We start from the raw sequence: 16,018 nt of genomic DNA on the forward strand, positions 1-16,018 counted from the left end.
AAAAGCTAACGCTAGAAATGGCCCAAATCAGCCAATGCGACATTTGAAAATCCGTACAATTGCCGCATCATCACCAACAGTGCAAATCAAGGAATTTCCGTACCGCTTGCCACGTGTCATCCTCAACGCAAAATGCGAAATTTTCAGTACTGAGCCGTCACATCATCAGCCAGCCAATGCAAAAAAATCAAAATTCTGTACAATTGCCAGATCATCACCAACGGAATTCGTAGAATTTCCATACCGCTTGCCACGTGTCATCCTCAACGCAAATCGCGGACTTTTTCGTACTAAGCTGCCACATCATCAGTCAGCATAATTTGCGGGTGTCTGTATAGCTCCTACCACATCGCTGACTTGTCACAAGCTCCATTGATATATTCATTCAAGGGCATTGCATTATAAATCATGCTCAAATTTGCAACACATAAACCATGCTCAAATGTGCACCATAAAGGTCAACAGCAAACCATAATTAACATGCGGTTTACGTGCAATGAGAGAAGTGGTAAGATGTCACTGGTCTTTGTTAGCCTTAAATGTATATGCATGTGTACGTTGGAAATCTGAGAGAGAGGGAAGAGAGTCTTATTGAGGTAGCTCTCACCTACAAGCAGAGAAGAAACACTTGCTTTTTGATGAAATTATGGCCAACTATGACAATCTTCAACTATACCTGAGTATTCTATAAGACCTTCAAGTATCTTATTTCATATTTGTTTAGGAATGGTTTAGGCATTTCAAATTTCTTTTCGTTTTGAGGGAACGAAACGGGTTTTCACGTTACTATGATTGATTTCCATGATATGTATATGTTATGGTTGGAATTTCTAAAGATTGATTGATGCATGTACTCTTGCAAGGTTTATGTGAAAAATGAAATGTCTGCAGCATTTTATCTTGATTCACCAGTGAGGTGATAGGAATCTTGAAATGACAAGCTTTAGTGCATCAAACATCTGCTAAAGATCAACACAATTTAGATGTGATGGCTAAATGAGTCATAATGATCACGATTCGTATTTCAGATCTCCACGAAAATAATGATACGAATGTGATTGTGATTGTTCAGTGAGCAATGTTCTTTAAGCTAATGCATGGTTTGAGTAGTCCGATTGCATATCTACTCAGTTGGTTCACTACAAACTGTCCGTTTTGGAGACGTAATCAAGGGCAATAATTCTTCTCTCGAGGGGTGGTATGCCATAGTGATGACGTGGCTGGTCGGGATTCTGTCAATCAAGCTTGCTTTTTGGGCGGCAATTTTTGAAAGCATCAACTTTAAAAGCTTTGAGGGACGTCATTTTGCTTTTGAGGCAACAATTTTAGTAGAGAAACTTTTGGGGTGTCTAGATTTTGTATCATTTCGTTAAGGCTCCAAGCACCTACATAGTGTGCCTTGGGCGTCCTCTCTAGCATGTTTATACAATTAATTGCTAAGAGCGACTCGTGAAATTTGAACTCTATAACTTAATAATATAAAACGAAGTATCGAAATAGGCACGTAACTTAGAGGCTACTACATTTGGATAGAGGGCTACAATCTTACCATGTCTTGACTTGAGTATTTTTGGAGTGCAAGTGTTAATCCTTTTCAGCATCCAACATGTGTTTGTTATTAGTTCATTGCCTCGCCAACGACTTGCTGGTTACAACCCACCTTGAGCCATCAATTTTTGTGCATCAATACTGTTAACCATCGTTTTGGATCTCTCTCTCTCTCTCTCTCTCTCTCTCTCTCTCTCTCTCTCTCTCTCTCTCTCTCTCTCTCTCTCTCTCTCTCTCTCTCTCTAGGTTGATTCTATCACTCCCAAAATGATGCTTATTCTAAGAGCAAGCACATCAATCCAAAGTTACCCGGAACGGGAACGGGAACGGGGGCCTTCGGAACATTTCCGGAACGCCCCCCCCTCCCCCCAAAAAAAGGCGGAACGGGAACGGGGGCTGGAACGATAAGTTTAAAATATGCTTAAATTACCTATATGTTAGTAGAGAGCCATACACACCTATCCAAGTAGAATCCTATTCAGGCATGCTTTGCAATGATTCTTCAGTATTAAGGGCCAAGGCTTACACACGATTGCGCAATACACTACATGAATCGGGATCATCCTTCACAAAAGCATCTTGAATCTTGATTCTTTATAGAAAGAACATTAACTCAAAGTTGAAGAATAGAATCTAGAGTCCATACTCTAGAGTCTACACAAAAGCTCGGAGGAAAAAGATGATAGATCATAGATTATAAAGATGGCTTACAAGGCCAGCCAAGGCGCTACAAAAAGACATGTAGAGCCTAAGAGTGCTAAATAACAAGTGTAAGAGTCAATAGGTGACATGTCAAGACTCAATCACTCATATGGTAGTGCAAAAGGGGGCAAAGCCGGCGGCCACAAAGGAAACAAATATCAAAAACCAATGAGCAATGAGTCATGACTCATGCCTGAAGTTCACCTCTAGGTAGGGGCAAAAGAGCATCCCCCCTCCCAATTTGTAGTGGAGTCCTGGACGTCGTGAATATCATCCCAATCCTCCTTCATAAGCTCATCCTCATGCGTAGATCCTCCTGCCTCTCCAAGCACCTCTGCCTCTGCCTCCATCTCCCACTATAGAAAGGGATCTGTCACTTTGGATGCTGACTTGCAAAGCATTCTTAAGTTTGCACTGACAAAAACAAGGTCATTTGCTTTCTCCACTCCAAGTCGGTTTCTCTTTCTAGATGCAATGTGGTTATATCCACTCCACAATTGCTCCAAGCAAGAGGAGCTAACCGCTTGGCTGAGAATGCGGATGGCAAGTCGTTGAAGATCGGGACCATCTGAACCATTTTCTTGCCACCACAAGACAGAGGAAATCTTGGTGCGATCAATTTGGGCATCGGTTGTCCCAAATGATCCTCATATATCCCTGTAAAATGCAAGTTGATCCTTTATCTTGCATTGCATGTCACGTTCAAGGTGAAGCTTCTTCAAGATGGTGTTCCAATGTGTATTTACCTCCGAATCATGCTCCTGCCTTGCACCTTGGAACTCTAGGTCCAACACAAAAGCTGCAGCATGAAGAGGTGAACTATAGGCATTCCACCTGCTACTGCAAAGCTCTTTGATTTCTTCGAGCCTATCTGGGTCCTGCTCATACTCTTCAAGGGCCTCGACCATGCGATCCATTGCTTCATAGACCTTGCCAATGCAAGGTTGCATACCATCCATCACTCTAAGCAAGTGGATCACAGGTTTCACCATTTTGTCAATACTCTTTAGGGACTCCCAAAACTCGGGATCCTCCACCTTCCTTGTACAAATGATCCCTGCGACTGTACTTGCATGGGTAGTTTGAGCAATCACTGTACTGATGAAGAGCTGTCGCACTGCACTTTTGACACTCTACAAAGCGGCTCACCATTAGATAGTTGTAGGCGAAGCGGGTCTCACAATACTTTAGAGGCACTTTGCCCCCCGACCGCTTTAAGAACTCAGCTCGAGGTATGTTGTGGTTGTTGATGACACCAACCACCTTGGACGTGGATGCAATGAGAGGCTCTATCCAAGGTAGTTTGCCGAAATCCTTCAAGAGATTGTTAAGGCAATGTGCCATGCAAAAAGACACCATGGTGTGAGGATAAGTGCCTTCCAAAATAGCTCCGACTGCCCTGTTTGATGCCTCCCCATCGATGACCAAATCTATCACAAGGTCCGACCCAATGGTCTCTACGGCGGAGGCCCACTCACTCGCAAGAACATCTGCTGATTTTCCTGTCTCTATGGCGTCATGGGAGTGGGCAAAATACATCTCCCCTTTGGAATAGGCAACAATGCCATGGATGGACCTCCTGCTAGTGTCGCTCCATCCATCCGCAATGAGGGTCACGCCATACTTCATCCATTGCCTCTTCATGTTGAGGGTTGACATCTCCACAACGGCCTTCTCTCTATCGAGTGGAGTTAGTACGGAGGGCCTCGGAAGAGGGTGGCACGTAACATGTCCCATACTCTCCAATCCTCATGCACATGGTCTTGAAGTACTCCGACCTAGACATTGCACACAAGAGATATTAGTATTTACTATTTAATTGAGAATGAGAATCAAGATGATTGATTGTATGAAAATTTGAAAATGATAGTAAGTCTTACCGAGCCTTTATGAAGGGCATGTGATCGTGATAGAAAAAGCGGGCAACACTTATATCCACATCCTCCTTTCTTTTTGGATCCGAAGTGGTATGTAGGGTGCGTTGTTGAGATTTGGGAGTGGAGACCGGAGTAGTATTAAGCATTAAAAATGCCGATAGAAATGATGTCGCCGCCGTCTCCGTCGTTGTCGCATTGCTATCACCACCAACCGATGAAGGTGTAGAAGAGGGAAAAACCAAGTTGTTGGGGTCGATTGCGGGACGCTTAGGCCTTGCTGCTTCTTTCTCTTCTTTGTTGGCTTTCATGGCGGCATCCTTGGCTTCAAATTCCTTCAACCGTTGCTCATTGACGGCCTTGCATATTGCTTCTTGTTGTCCATCAAGCTTAAGGAGGCGAGCACGGACTTTGGTTGTACAGGATTGTCGTTCGAAGCCGCATAGTTTGCACTTCCATGCGCATGCACCACCGGACTTTCCCAACACTCGAGAATGCACTTCATCCCACCACGATGCTTCGTCCTTCTTCTTCTTGGCACCCAAGGGATCACGTTCACTTGATGCGAAAGCTTACACCATAAGTGATGAGACTCCAAAGAGGAAGGAATCAAGAGAGAGAGAGAGAGAGAGAGAGAGAGAGAGAGGGGGGGGGGGGGGGGGGGGGGGGGGGGGGGGGGGGATGATGGCGCGGTAGAGAGTGATGGAGAGGTGGAGTCTTGATTCTTGAATCTCAAGCTTGAGCCTTGAGGCTTAAATCCTTGAGGCCCAAGGGAGAGAAGAGAGGTGATGAATGAGAGAGATGGAGAGATGGAGAAGTGGAGCTTGAGGGAGAAGTGGAGCGGCAACTTGCAAGCGTCAAGCTTGAGCCTTGAGGCTTAAAGCCTTGAGACCCAAGGGAGGGAGAGAGAGTGCCTTGGGAGAGAGAAAGTGCCTTGCCCAATGCCTTGGTTGAAGTTGGCCCTTGACTCTTGAGAGAGGAAAGGTAAGTTGAGGGGCTTGCTTCATTGCCTAGGGCCTTGGATTATTATATAGGGAAGATCCCCCGTTCAAATTTCAAAAGAACTCATTCGTTTGTTTTTTTCCAGCCGACGGATTTTTTTAGAAAAAAACGTTGCACCAGGCCGTTCGTTCCGCTCGTTCCAGGGTCTGTTCCGGTGACGTTCCGATAGGCATCCCAAAAACACGGGGTTTCCGTTCCGAGTGCCCAACCCCCTAGGGAACGCGTTCCGGGAGTGGGAGGGGCCGTTCCGCCCGTTCCCTGTTACTCTAACATCACTGTGTACATAGCAAGTCCGTAGGCATCAAACGGAAAGTTGTGAATCGAGATAAAACTAGGCATATGGCCAAATGAAAAAGACTGAAGGCCAAGGTTAAAAACCTCTCCTAGAGAAAAAGAAAAAGTGCCCTGGCAAGCTAAATAAAGAGAGGATAGCAATAGCCTATGAAAGATAGGCGCTTCAACAAAAAGCCCATTCGGCAACTGTAAATCAAGAACTAGAGCCACCAAAAGCCACCAGAGGTAAAGATGACAGTGAGCAACTACGAGAAGCTCGGTGCCAAACAAAGCCTGCCAGGTGGTAAAATCTGGTAGCAAAAGGTAATGGAGGAACAAGAGAGAGCAGTTGGGGACAAAGGTAACGGACATCACCAAGAGACTTTGACAGGATGGCACAAGGTGGGTAACAGAGCACTGCACAGGAGCACACAAGGAGCTTTCATCCAAAAGAGCGAGCAGTTTACTTGCTGAGGTGGCTCTTGAAGACCATAACTAAAGAGAGATCTCCAGGGAGACAATGCAAGAGGCTCTAAAAGCTGGGTCCAAGTGAAAACCATCCAAAAAGTCCTAGAAGAACGAGGAGAGAGAAAACAAACAAGCAAAAACAAAAAACAAAAGCATTACATAGAAAAAAACAAAAACACTGACATGCATCCAAGCATACACGCACTCACACCCCCCCGGAAGAAAGCCCTCAAAGGGCACACACTTGTGCGCATGCACACGCACACACACTAAAAGATACAATCAAGAAAGAAACAAAAAAGGAGCAAAAAGAAAACAAACCCAAAACAAGCAAGGCATTGACAAAGCAGTTGGATCCACTCAGGGAGAAACTGCCAAGGAGCCTGCCACACCATGACGAGAGCTGGTGTGGAAGGCGAGGTCCCGCAAGCAACCTTCTCGAGGCATAGACAGTGATTTTGATGGGCTTCATGTTGATGGATAATAGGCGGCACATCCAAAAGAACGAATGTGATAGAAGCATAGTAACAGGGAATGGCCGTTTTCAAGTCTCCGTTCCCCGTTCCCATTCCAAGTTCCCGTTCCGAATCCCTGTTCCGTGTTTCAAACGTGAGTACCCGTAACAGGGAATGGCATTTTGTTCCACGTTCCCGTTCCCCGTTCCCATTCCGGTTTCTCGTTCCTGATAACTATGGATAGAAGAGGAGAGGGGATCTGTAAACCTTAAGCGACCACCGTAGTTAAAAGTACGGTGGTTACTCAAGATGGGGAGTCGTTCATCACAATGAAAAATCAATCCAATGCGTCCCAAGACCACCACGTGGAGGTTGCTTCCCTCGAGACCATCCATCTCTCTCTCTCTCTCTCTCTCTCTCTCTCTCTCTCTCTCTCTCTCTCTCTCTCTCTCTCTCTCTCTCTCTCTCTCTCTCTCTCATGCCTTCCAAATTTTGTAGATCCCCTCATTTTGTGCCTTCTCTTGTACTAAGCGACACTCCTCTTGCCACATCTTTGCAAATCGAGGCGATCACCACGACCGGTTGCTCTTGGAGATTCCACATCCGAAGGTGGTGGTTGTCCATCATCGAAGGCAAGAGGTTGCACAACTATTGTTGTCACCTATTCATCCATCTTCCACTGGCACTTCCAAGACACACACACATACATACATACATATATATATATATGTGTGTGTGTGTGTGTGTGTGTGTGTATACACACACACATATATATGCACGTACGCATATGTGTGAAATATTTGTGTTTATGAAAATGCATGGCTTCTGTATTATGTAAAAATGTGTATGTGTGTGTGTGTATACATATATAAAGCCATGTAGGATCTACCTACAGCAAAACCATCAGCTAAGATTCATTGTGGCAACTTAACCTTGGCGCTCAGTGTTCTCAGCTATATCAAGCATGTGGGCTTGCGTATTATGCAAGTGAAGCATGATCCAAAAGAATCACACATAGGTGGAGATAGCGAGCATCTTCTTGCTCTCATCTCCTTTCTGTTGACTCTTGCCCCCTTTTTGCACGGATGCATAAAGACCCACTCCACCAAAATTGAGACCAAATTCTCTCATATGTTGTACATGCATACAATACTTCAGTCCCATCCTCTACCAAATTTAACCCTTTTCGCACACTACATGGACAATATCCTCAATTACTCTATGTCCTTCACACATTAGAGATTCAACCCATAGGGCTGATGCAATCGATTAATTGCATTATTTGCAACAAGTTCAACCTTTACAACAATGTGTGCTCCTCCGCAATCTCCAACGAGCACGATAACACCAAAAAAAAGCAATATGACAATCGTCAACTTCCCATGGAATACGTCCTACTTCAACAATTTCTAATCACCACTACTCATGTCACTCACATCAAGCCCTACCACGTCAATAGTTCACTTAACAAGCAAGTGTGGCATAATAGCTACGTGGATCAAGCCATGTAGGTTTTACCCAAAACCATCAACTCAATGTCTTGTAACACCCTAACCTTGGCACTGAGTATTCTCAATTATATCGAGCATGTGGACCAACATATTGAGCAAGTGAAGCCAAATACAAGAGAGTCTCACAATACATACCTTTTAAAAATCCAAATAAATGAAGATACACCTTTTAACCAATTGAGCAAAGCGCAAGGTATAGACTCGTGATAGTCACCAATAAGACAATATAACCATCAACTCCATCATGCATAGTGTTGACGAAATACTACCACATCTCTACTCAAGTCATCAATGCCCAATAGAGGGTGAATAAATATGCTCACACACATTCAACACAGAGAAAAGAGCATACATCAATAAAATGATCTGCGTATTAAGTTTCTTCCATAATTCTAACGATGCAAGGCAGGGTCAAGCCATAATGAATCCTTGCACTAGAAGAAGCATTAAATAGATATTCTAACATAGTTGATAGAGCATCCTAAACAGTTGAAGATAGAAAAAAATAACACAATATGAATTGTTCGTAAATCTCTCTCTACCATGATGTCTCTATCAACATCTCTCTATGAATAATGTTAGCAGCCTATCCTTATCCATGGACCTAGACAAAAAAGGTAGCATGACATCTTGTCGAACGCCTTACTTTGATCTTGGACATCGAAATGAATCCAACTTCTTGAGCTGAAATTCTTAGCTTCTTCATGTAAAAGCCTTTGATGTCACATTGGCAATAAGATCTTCAAATTTTGCAATAGTTGCACCAACCCCGCACTTGAGAATTGAACTATTACTCTTCAAGAATGGAGTGATACAAATTGGGGTCGTAACAAATATCCTAAGATCTCTTGCACATATCCTCGCAATAGGATCAAAAACTAATTCTTGTTGTGCTATCAATAAAAACATTTGGTTGAGGCATTCACTTTACAAGCTAGGCTTTTTACATCAGAGCTTGGTTATCCACTCAAACAGCCAAGGTTGGTTGCTATTGCACGCGATCCGGCAAGTCAATCTAGGACCATGGTCCTCGGCACATGAGAGATACATTAGCATATTTTTCAGACGATGGTTTAGGATGGCACCGCTTGTTAGGGAAATGGTATTGGATGGTACCACTCACTTGGCATAGAGGCCTACAGCAGTAAAATGACATTTCCACGAAGCCTCTTTCCAGACAATTGCCTAGCGATCACTCCTACTCATTCCGCATACAAGCACTAAGAAGGAATGTTAACCTATCCTGCATTCTCTTGTAGCATCCGCTTGTATCTCGCAAGAGTTTTGGTAAGGAATGAGGGCTGTTTTGGGGCTGCGTGCTGCCTCATCTAAAGATAAAGACCATGCATAAGAACGCTGAGGGGCTAGCGGGTGGGCTGATGCATTTTTCCATTGTAATCTGGCATTTCTTTAACTGAGGGGACTATTTCAACCTGTCAACAGACTCCTAGTTACATGCCCATTTATATGCATTTATGGGCTGATATGGAGAGTGGGGCAGTTTAAGAAGCACTATTACGAGAGTCCCCCCTCGCAGTATTGTACTCATCGTGTGAGCACTTGACCCACCCTTTTCATAGCCGCAATCGTCTCTCCACACCCTCTAACTTGAAGCACTCAACCGCTTGGTTGGTTAACCCATCTCTCTGTTAACATCTGTGATCACTCAGCTTTGTATCAGCAAAGTGCAACTTTTGCTGACCTATTTATGTACATATGTATACATACACACGTCTGTATGTGCACAAATGTAAGTATGTATCTACACATAAACCTTTAATAAGATTATGCAGATGTTGATTGCACGTGATGCAATTATTCAGACACAAACACCAAAAGAACCAAGTACACCATACCAGAACTTCCATGAACAAAGTGGCATTTTTGCCCAAAAGGACAATGACCCGTTGTCTCCCACTTGTTGCAAACTCGAGATTTCCAAGTTGATGACCGCTCGCTTGGGCCACCAGCACTCATTCCACCATTTCCTTGACTGGTCATCGGTCCCAAACTAATAGCATTGCTCTCTCTCAAAATCCTGCCCTGAGAAACTTGGTCATCATGCATGAAAATACATCTATCTCCATATGGGCAGCCATCTTCAGTATAGAACTTTCTACAAGGACGTGGAGTCTTGTGGAATCTTTGTGAGTCTCCTTGATTCACTGCTCCATTAGGCTCTGCAACAACTTGAATTTGATTAGTGGTACTTCCACGTGAAGCTCGTTCTGCTTCTTGGGCTGCTACCATTTCTTCCCACCCGGGGGGAGGCTTCCTCAGCTCTTCCATACCATGGGCGAAATTGCAGTTTGAGTTGTAAGGGCATGTTCCGGCCCGAAACTTGCAGCAGAGCTTGGTTTTGAAGAAAATGCTACCTGTGCCCTTGCTTTTGCCCATACTACCATTCGCAAGTGAGGAGTCAATAAGAGCAGAGCCCATTTCAGATAGTTCTCCTGAGAAAGAATTGCTGCCTCGTGCACTGTTCTGCTTCTGGAGAAGGCCGCCACCATTAGCAGCCCTAGATGAACCTTGAAACTCGGTCATATCAGAGGCTTGGGCATCATGAACGGAGGTAGGTAAGAGAGCAGGATCGCCGGAAGAATCACCTCTTGCAGAAAAAGAAGCTGGAGAGCAATCACCGGAAGCAGCGCGAGCTCGCTTCTCTGGAGGCCGAGGATGTCTGTGATGAGAATACTTGCGGTTTTTGCTCGACCAATCTGAATCGTCGGCTTCATAATCTTCGTCCGACCAGCCTACCCTACTTTCACCGACGCCTCCTTCCCACAAAACTACGGTGTCGCCCGCCATAGCCATGCCCGCTGCGAGCTCGGCGGCGGCGGTGGTATCCATTCTCTCTTTCTTTCTAGGTTTTTAGTTAAAACTGCCGCGGGAAACTTCTGTACATTCGTTAGAATAGTTTCATACCTGGTCTTGATGGTGGGCGGAAAAAAGTCAAGTATTCAGCTTGCAGTTGCCATGAGACAAATACATTGTAGGGGAATTTGGAAAGCAAGCATTAGAGGGTGCTCAATCGCTATACTTTGTGTATAGACTATTAGGCCTTACTTCTTGGCCGCGGCAATGCGCGGGTCACATACTCAGTAAACTAGTAAACATAGGCATTCCTACATGTATGTAAAACCTCAATTCTAATATTCTCACATCCTCAAGTTACTCAAAAGTCTCCCAATGACTCCTCACATGCCCCTCAGCATCATAGAACTAATCTATTTGCATTCTTTTAATAGGGTAGAAGACCCAATATAGAAACGACGAAAGCAAGTGAGGCCAAGCTTGAGCTATGGTGGACGGATTTGAGTTGTGAGAGGCGCAATAGAAGCGCAGCAAGAAGAGCTCCTTGACACAATTGGCAACTCCTCGAACAATGTTGTCCATACCTTTTCAGACCGATTAGCACGACTCTCACAACAAATGCAACCATTTTAGCGATTTGGGATGTTCACGCACCAATTCTGAGCTGCCCACGGTTGCGTTCATACCAAAATTTGAACTAGTGAAAACGATGCACATCAGCTATTTTACTCCAACGACTCACGCTCCATAATTTCAAAATTGGGGGGTGACATGGGTTACTACTAGAGCCTATCTCCTAACTAGCTCCTCTACCCTCGTCTCCTTATTGACTCATCTACCTTACTACAAAATGAAATAATCTTAGCCAATTCCACTGTCATATTCATACTGTAGCAAAAAGAAACCCTTGCAAGAATTTTGGAAGTGTCGATCTATGTTCTTGAATACTCTAACGAACCACGATAAAGGAAATAGCTATTTCCGAAGGTGTCGAGCTAGATCCTATATGCAATCCAAAACAAGGAAAGCATAGTGCCACCAACAAGGATTGCATTCGTGCTAATTTGTGAAAAGGGTGCTAACGTCCGATGCATAATTCTACCTGAACAAGGATCAAAGTTTAGCATGCTATCACACCAAATTTAGAGCATACTTGAAAAATAACTACTTGAAGAGGAGATCAATACAATGGTTCTTAGGCTACTACTAATACAGAGACGGTGAAACTCCACAATGGCTCTAGAAGATATGACAAAAGAAGTAGTTCTTGGTCAACGGTGGATGACACGATGCTAGTGCTACAGAGGAACTACAATGCTCCAAGTACAAAGCTTCGAATACAAGTATCGCTTGTGGAACAAGTTAAGACAAAGCCACATGAAACACCCTCAAAGTCATGAGATTTGGTGCTATTAACCCCTAGCATTACCAAGGAAATGTACCAAGAGAGGGGCAAAGAAAAAGTGAAGCTTCACAATGCCTTCGACCCTCAAAGTCCCATATGTGTCTATGTTGATTGTAGGCATCTCCGCATCAGAGAAGCTAGAAAGGACACAATTTCACTCATGAGGCTCAAAGAATGGCTCACTACCCCAAGCTGAAAATGGGAAACTCAAGGTGTATCAACCAAAATATCCTTCCTTGTGAGCTCAAAAGAGAAAATAAAGAAAGTGTTCGTCCTAAAAAGTTATGTTCGAGTCAATGATCTAGTACAAAGAGAAGATTGAAACAAGATAGCAGGTATAGACAAGCACATGGGATGGATTGCTTCTCATTATAGTTTACAAGAGCAAGGCTATTATGAAGGCAAAGATGGTTGTGGGTACCAAAACCGCATGTTACACCCTTTGCAGAAAGTCCAGTGGCAAACAAGGCATCAAAGGAACACCAGCCAAGGAAGGGTGTAAAGTCACATCAACCTACAAGAAAGCAACAACATTGAGATATCTCCACTCCTCGGAAGCTTGTCAACACAAAGTGATTTGGGTTCCAAATATTTACAACAAAGACATTGAACCAATGCCAACGTCTCTACTTCAAGAACTTACCATGACTCTCCAAAATATAGCGTTTAGAAGAATTGGGTACCAAAGAAGAAGACCCAACATGAAGACAGTTCATTAGTCTTTCTACATAATATTAAAGACTCTTTTTCATGGATTGTTCCTCGATATTTTTGCAATGCACAAGGTTTGACCACCCCAAGCTAAGAGCCAATGCTACAAAAACCAGTATGCTTGTGTGTGCACACTAACTCTCATTAAATGCTATCATCTAGTGAGATTTTTCTATATAGTCGTCCTTTACAAAGCCTTATTTACATGAACAAAGGGAGCCTTGAGTGGACAAATGAACTCCAAACTTCATCAAGACCATATGAATGTGATGACCTAGTCATGTTCTAGTTGCTTGCAGAGATGCTAGGATGGTACAAATTACAATTTATGCTACCTAGTGCTTTGCTCAAGAATTTGGTATGGTTTGACTGATAATGATTTCTAGAGTCTATTCCCCAAAATTTGGTGGCAAATGGATATGATGGAATCTGCAAATGCACACTTAATCGACACTACAATCTCTTTTGTGATGCTCTTTGAATAGGGTTTTGATGCTCAAATGCTAATCCAAAGGCACGATTGTCATCCACATGCAGTAATTGACAATGTGGGTATATGCTTAGTTTTATGAAACATTCATATGGCCCAAATCATAGTTCAATCCATATGGGCTACTAAAAGGGCTCATCGGTCCAAATGATTCCTTATGCTCTTGGCAATGCTTGTGCACAATTGTATGCCAAATGCAAGTTCTATGACTTCTTTTGCAATTTAGGCACTCTAACACACTAAATGGCGCTTATGATTAGATTTTATTGATCCAAATGATATAAAACTTCACATGCAAGATGTGCTTACATAGATGGATGCACTTGTGAAGTCAGATATGATTAGCTTTTATGATCCAAATGATATAAAACTTCATATTCAAGATGTGCTTATATAGATAAATGCATCGGTGAAGTTGGATATGCAAGTGTGAAGCATGGTTCAAATCAAGATTCCGTCATTGGCCCAAATCTCAGTTTGTGCCAAGAGGGTTTTGAAAGCTCAATTTGGTAATTTTAGTGTCAAAGTTGACGATGCAGAAGTGTAGAGCCAAGAGAATGAATGAGAGAGAGAGAGAGAGTATCGAACCAACCAACTAGGCAATGAATTGATGATTTATAGAATGGCTGCTATGTGCACATGATTTCCTTGCCTAGAATCTTGTCAAATAAGTAAAATAAATACCTAAATATATTGGGATCTCACTGGAATATTCAAACTAAGATGTTATAACTTCAACACCCTCTTTGCACCCCACAATGAACGTATGTAGGAAGACCCCCAAGTCGATGAAGAAGCTACCGTGGACACCCCACTAGAGGTACCTTCCACTAGATACACCTTGGTTATGTAGGCACCAACCTTTTTACGTGAGAAGAATGCTACCTAACCTACTGCTGCAGTTGGGTAGAGCTACAAGCAGCCTATCAAAATGCAATGTTTAAAGGCAAGAACCAGTCGGCAAGCACACCCGCCTCTTAGCGTTTGCATTCTAGAACACTACCGATTAGATGCAAGACAAGCCTTTGGCATCCACCTAGTGTTTTAAAAAGTTGACCCTTGGGAGTCCTTCGTAATGCCGACCAAATAAACATTGCCTCTTCAATTGCTCCTCGCTGTTTTTTCTTCTTCTTTTCCTCTTCTCTACGCATTGAACTCCTTCCAAGATCAATGACCATGCTCCGATACCATGTCAAAGTTGACGATATGGAAGCATAGATCCAAGAGAGAATGCATGAGAGCGAGAGAGAGAGAGAGAGAGAGAGAGAGAGAGAGAGAGAGAGAGAGAGAGAGAGAGAGAGAGAGAGAGAGAGAGAGAGAGAGAGAGAGAGAGAGCATTGAACCAACCAACTCGGCAATGAATTAATGATTTATACAGTGGGGGCTAGGTGCTACTTATATATCATCATGGGGACCTTAAGTACCCCCCCAAAGAATTTCCCTACCCAAAATTGTCAGGACAAGGGTCCTGTAACCTAAGGACTAGGATGGTCATGGACTACGGCCAAGGGCCGGGCCGGGCTAGACAGTGTGGATAGGGGATCCGTCTAGGGCAAGGGGCTAGGAGCCCGCCTATATAATGGGAGGTTTAGAGGAGGATCTCTAGTCTAGTTTCCCTAGTTCTTACACTGGTATCAGAGCTTAGGTGGCCTAGGAGGTCTCTCTTCCACTCTCTCTCTAGGCGTTTTCACTTTTGGCTCCTAAAAAGAGGGCTTTAAGGTGTGAACCGTGGTCTTTTTAGGGGGGATTTTTCCAAAAATAGCAGTTGGGTTTGCCTTAATCGGGTACCATTTCCTTTTTTGGACGCGACTGTGTAGTGCATGAAATCGCGCGAGCTTTGGCTTGACAGGAGCGCCATGGCTTCAATGGGGAGCTTCCAGGAGCACTTTGCCTAACTGTGGCTGTGCAAGCCGCATACTCTCTCTTCTACTCACGTCGTCTGCTCACGCTGCCTGCGACAGTTTTCTTTTCACATGGCATGGCCAATTACATCAATTTTTTTGAGCCTTTGCCCTTCTTGGTGGCCTTTCCCACAAGCAAGGCGAGTCACAAGCAAGAACCTCCGTACTCGGTGCAAGCATCAAGCCATGTCGGCTTTCCCTCAAGCTTGACGGCTCACGATTCCGCTCAGTCCTTGCAGAAATTCCAGATTTCTACATATTTTTACAATTGTGACAGTTTCAATTGGAGTTCATGCAACATAATCGTTCGCCGATTTTAGGGAAGTTTTCAACAATCAAGCTTCTTCACAATGGTGACGATTCAACCATCTCCACTACAAGATTTCAGTCGTCTTGTGAGCCACGGGCGATTTTTCGAAGTTCGTTTTCTGTGCCGCTTGTGCAAGTTCTTTCTTTTTTGACGGTCAGGTGCTACCACGCACAAGTGGAGTTAGCAAAGCTTCTATACTTGGCGAGTGCTCTCAACATCATGTATTTTTTTCTTAGTACTTCTTTCACCGCACTGTGTAGCCATGGATTCGGATATCAATATGACATTTGATTTTGAGCAAAGTACTCCTGATCTTACCAATGACGGCTCACGGCCGGATCCTCTCAAGGAGAGTACCCGCGACGCTACGGCAGGAGAAGATACTTACTAATTGCTCAATATTCAAGAATTTCGTGCACTTCAGACACGCATGAGAGTCATGGATGAAAATTTTAAAGCTTTAAATGAAAATGTTACTAAACTTTCCACATTAGTCATTCAATTAATGCATAAGTAGTCTAAGAGTCCTGCTTGACACCCACATGCATGAGCAC

At 43.7% G+C, this 16,018-nt stretch overlaps 1 protein-coding gene across 2 annotated transcripts in view; it reads right to left on the bottom strand.

Moving 5' to 3' along the window:
- LOC147435281 (zinc finger CCCH domain-containing protein 56-like) overlaps nucleotides 1-10,719 on the bottom strand; it is a 39,313-nt gene extending 28,594 nt beyond the window's left edge. The window contains exon 1 of one of the 2 annotated variants that reach the window (XM_086488357.1): nucleotides 9,690-10,715. In XM_086488357.1, coding sequence (XP_086344483.1) covers nucleotides 9,690-10,683 — 994 coding nt within the window. In that variant the 5' untranslated portion in view covers nucleotides 10,684-10,715. Of the gene's footprint in view, nucleotides 1-9,689 lie in introns of both variants that reach the window. The other variant, XM_086488358.1, reaches the window with a different exon arrangement.
- Nucleotides 10,720-16,018: the final 5,299 nt, after the last annotated feature.

This window comes from Adiantum capillus-veneris, chromosome 18 (assembly GCF_014529385.1).
Source record: "Adiantum capillus-veneris isolate H3 chromosome 18, ASM1452938v2, whole genome shotgun sequence".
Classification (NCBI taxonomy): Eukaryota; Viridiplantae; Streptophyta; class Polypodiopsida; order Polypodiales; family Pteridaceae; genus Adiantum; species Adiantum capillus-veneris.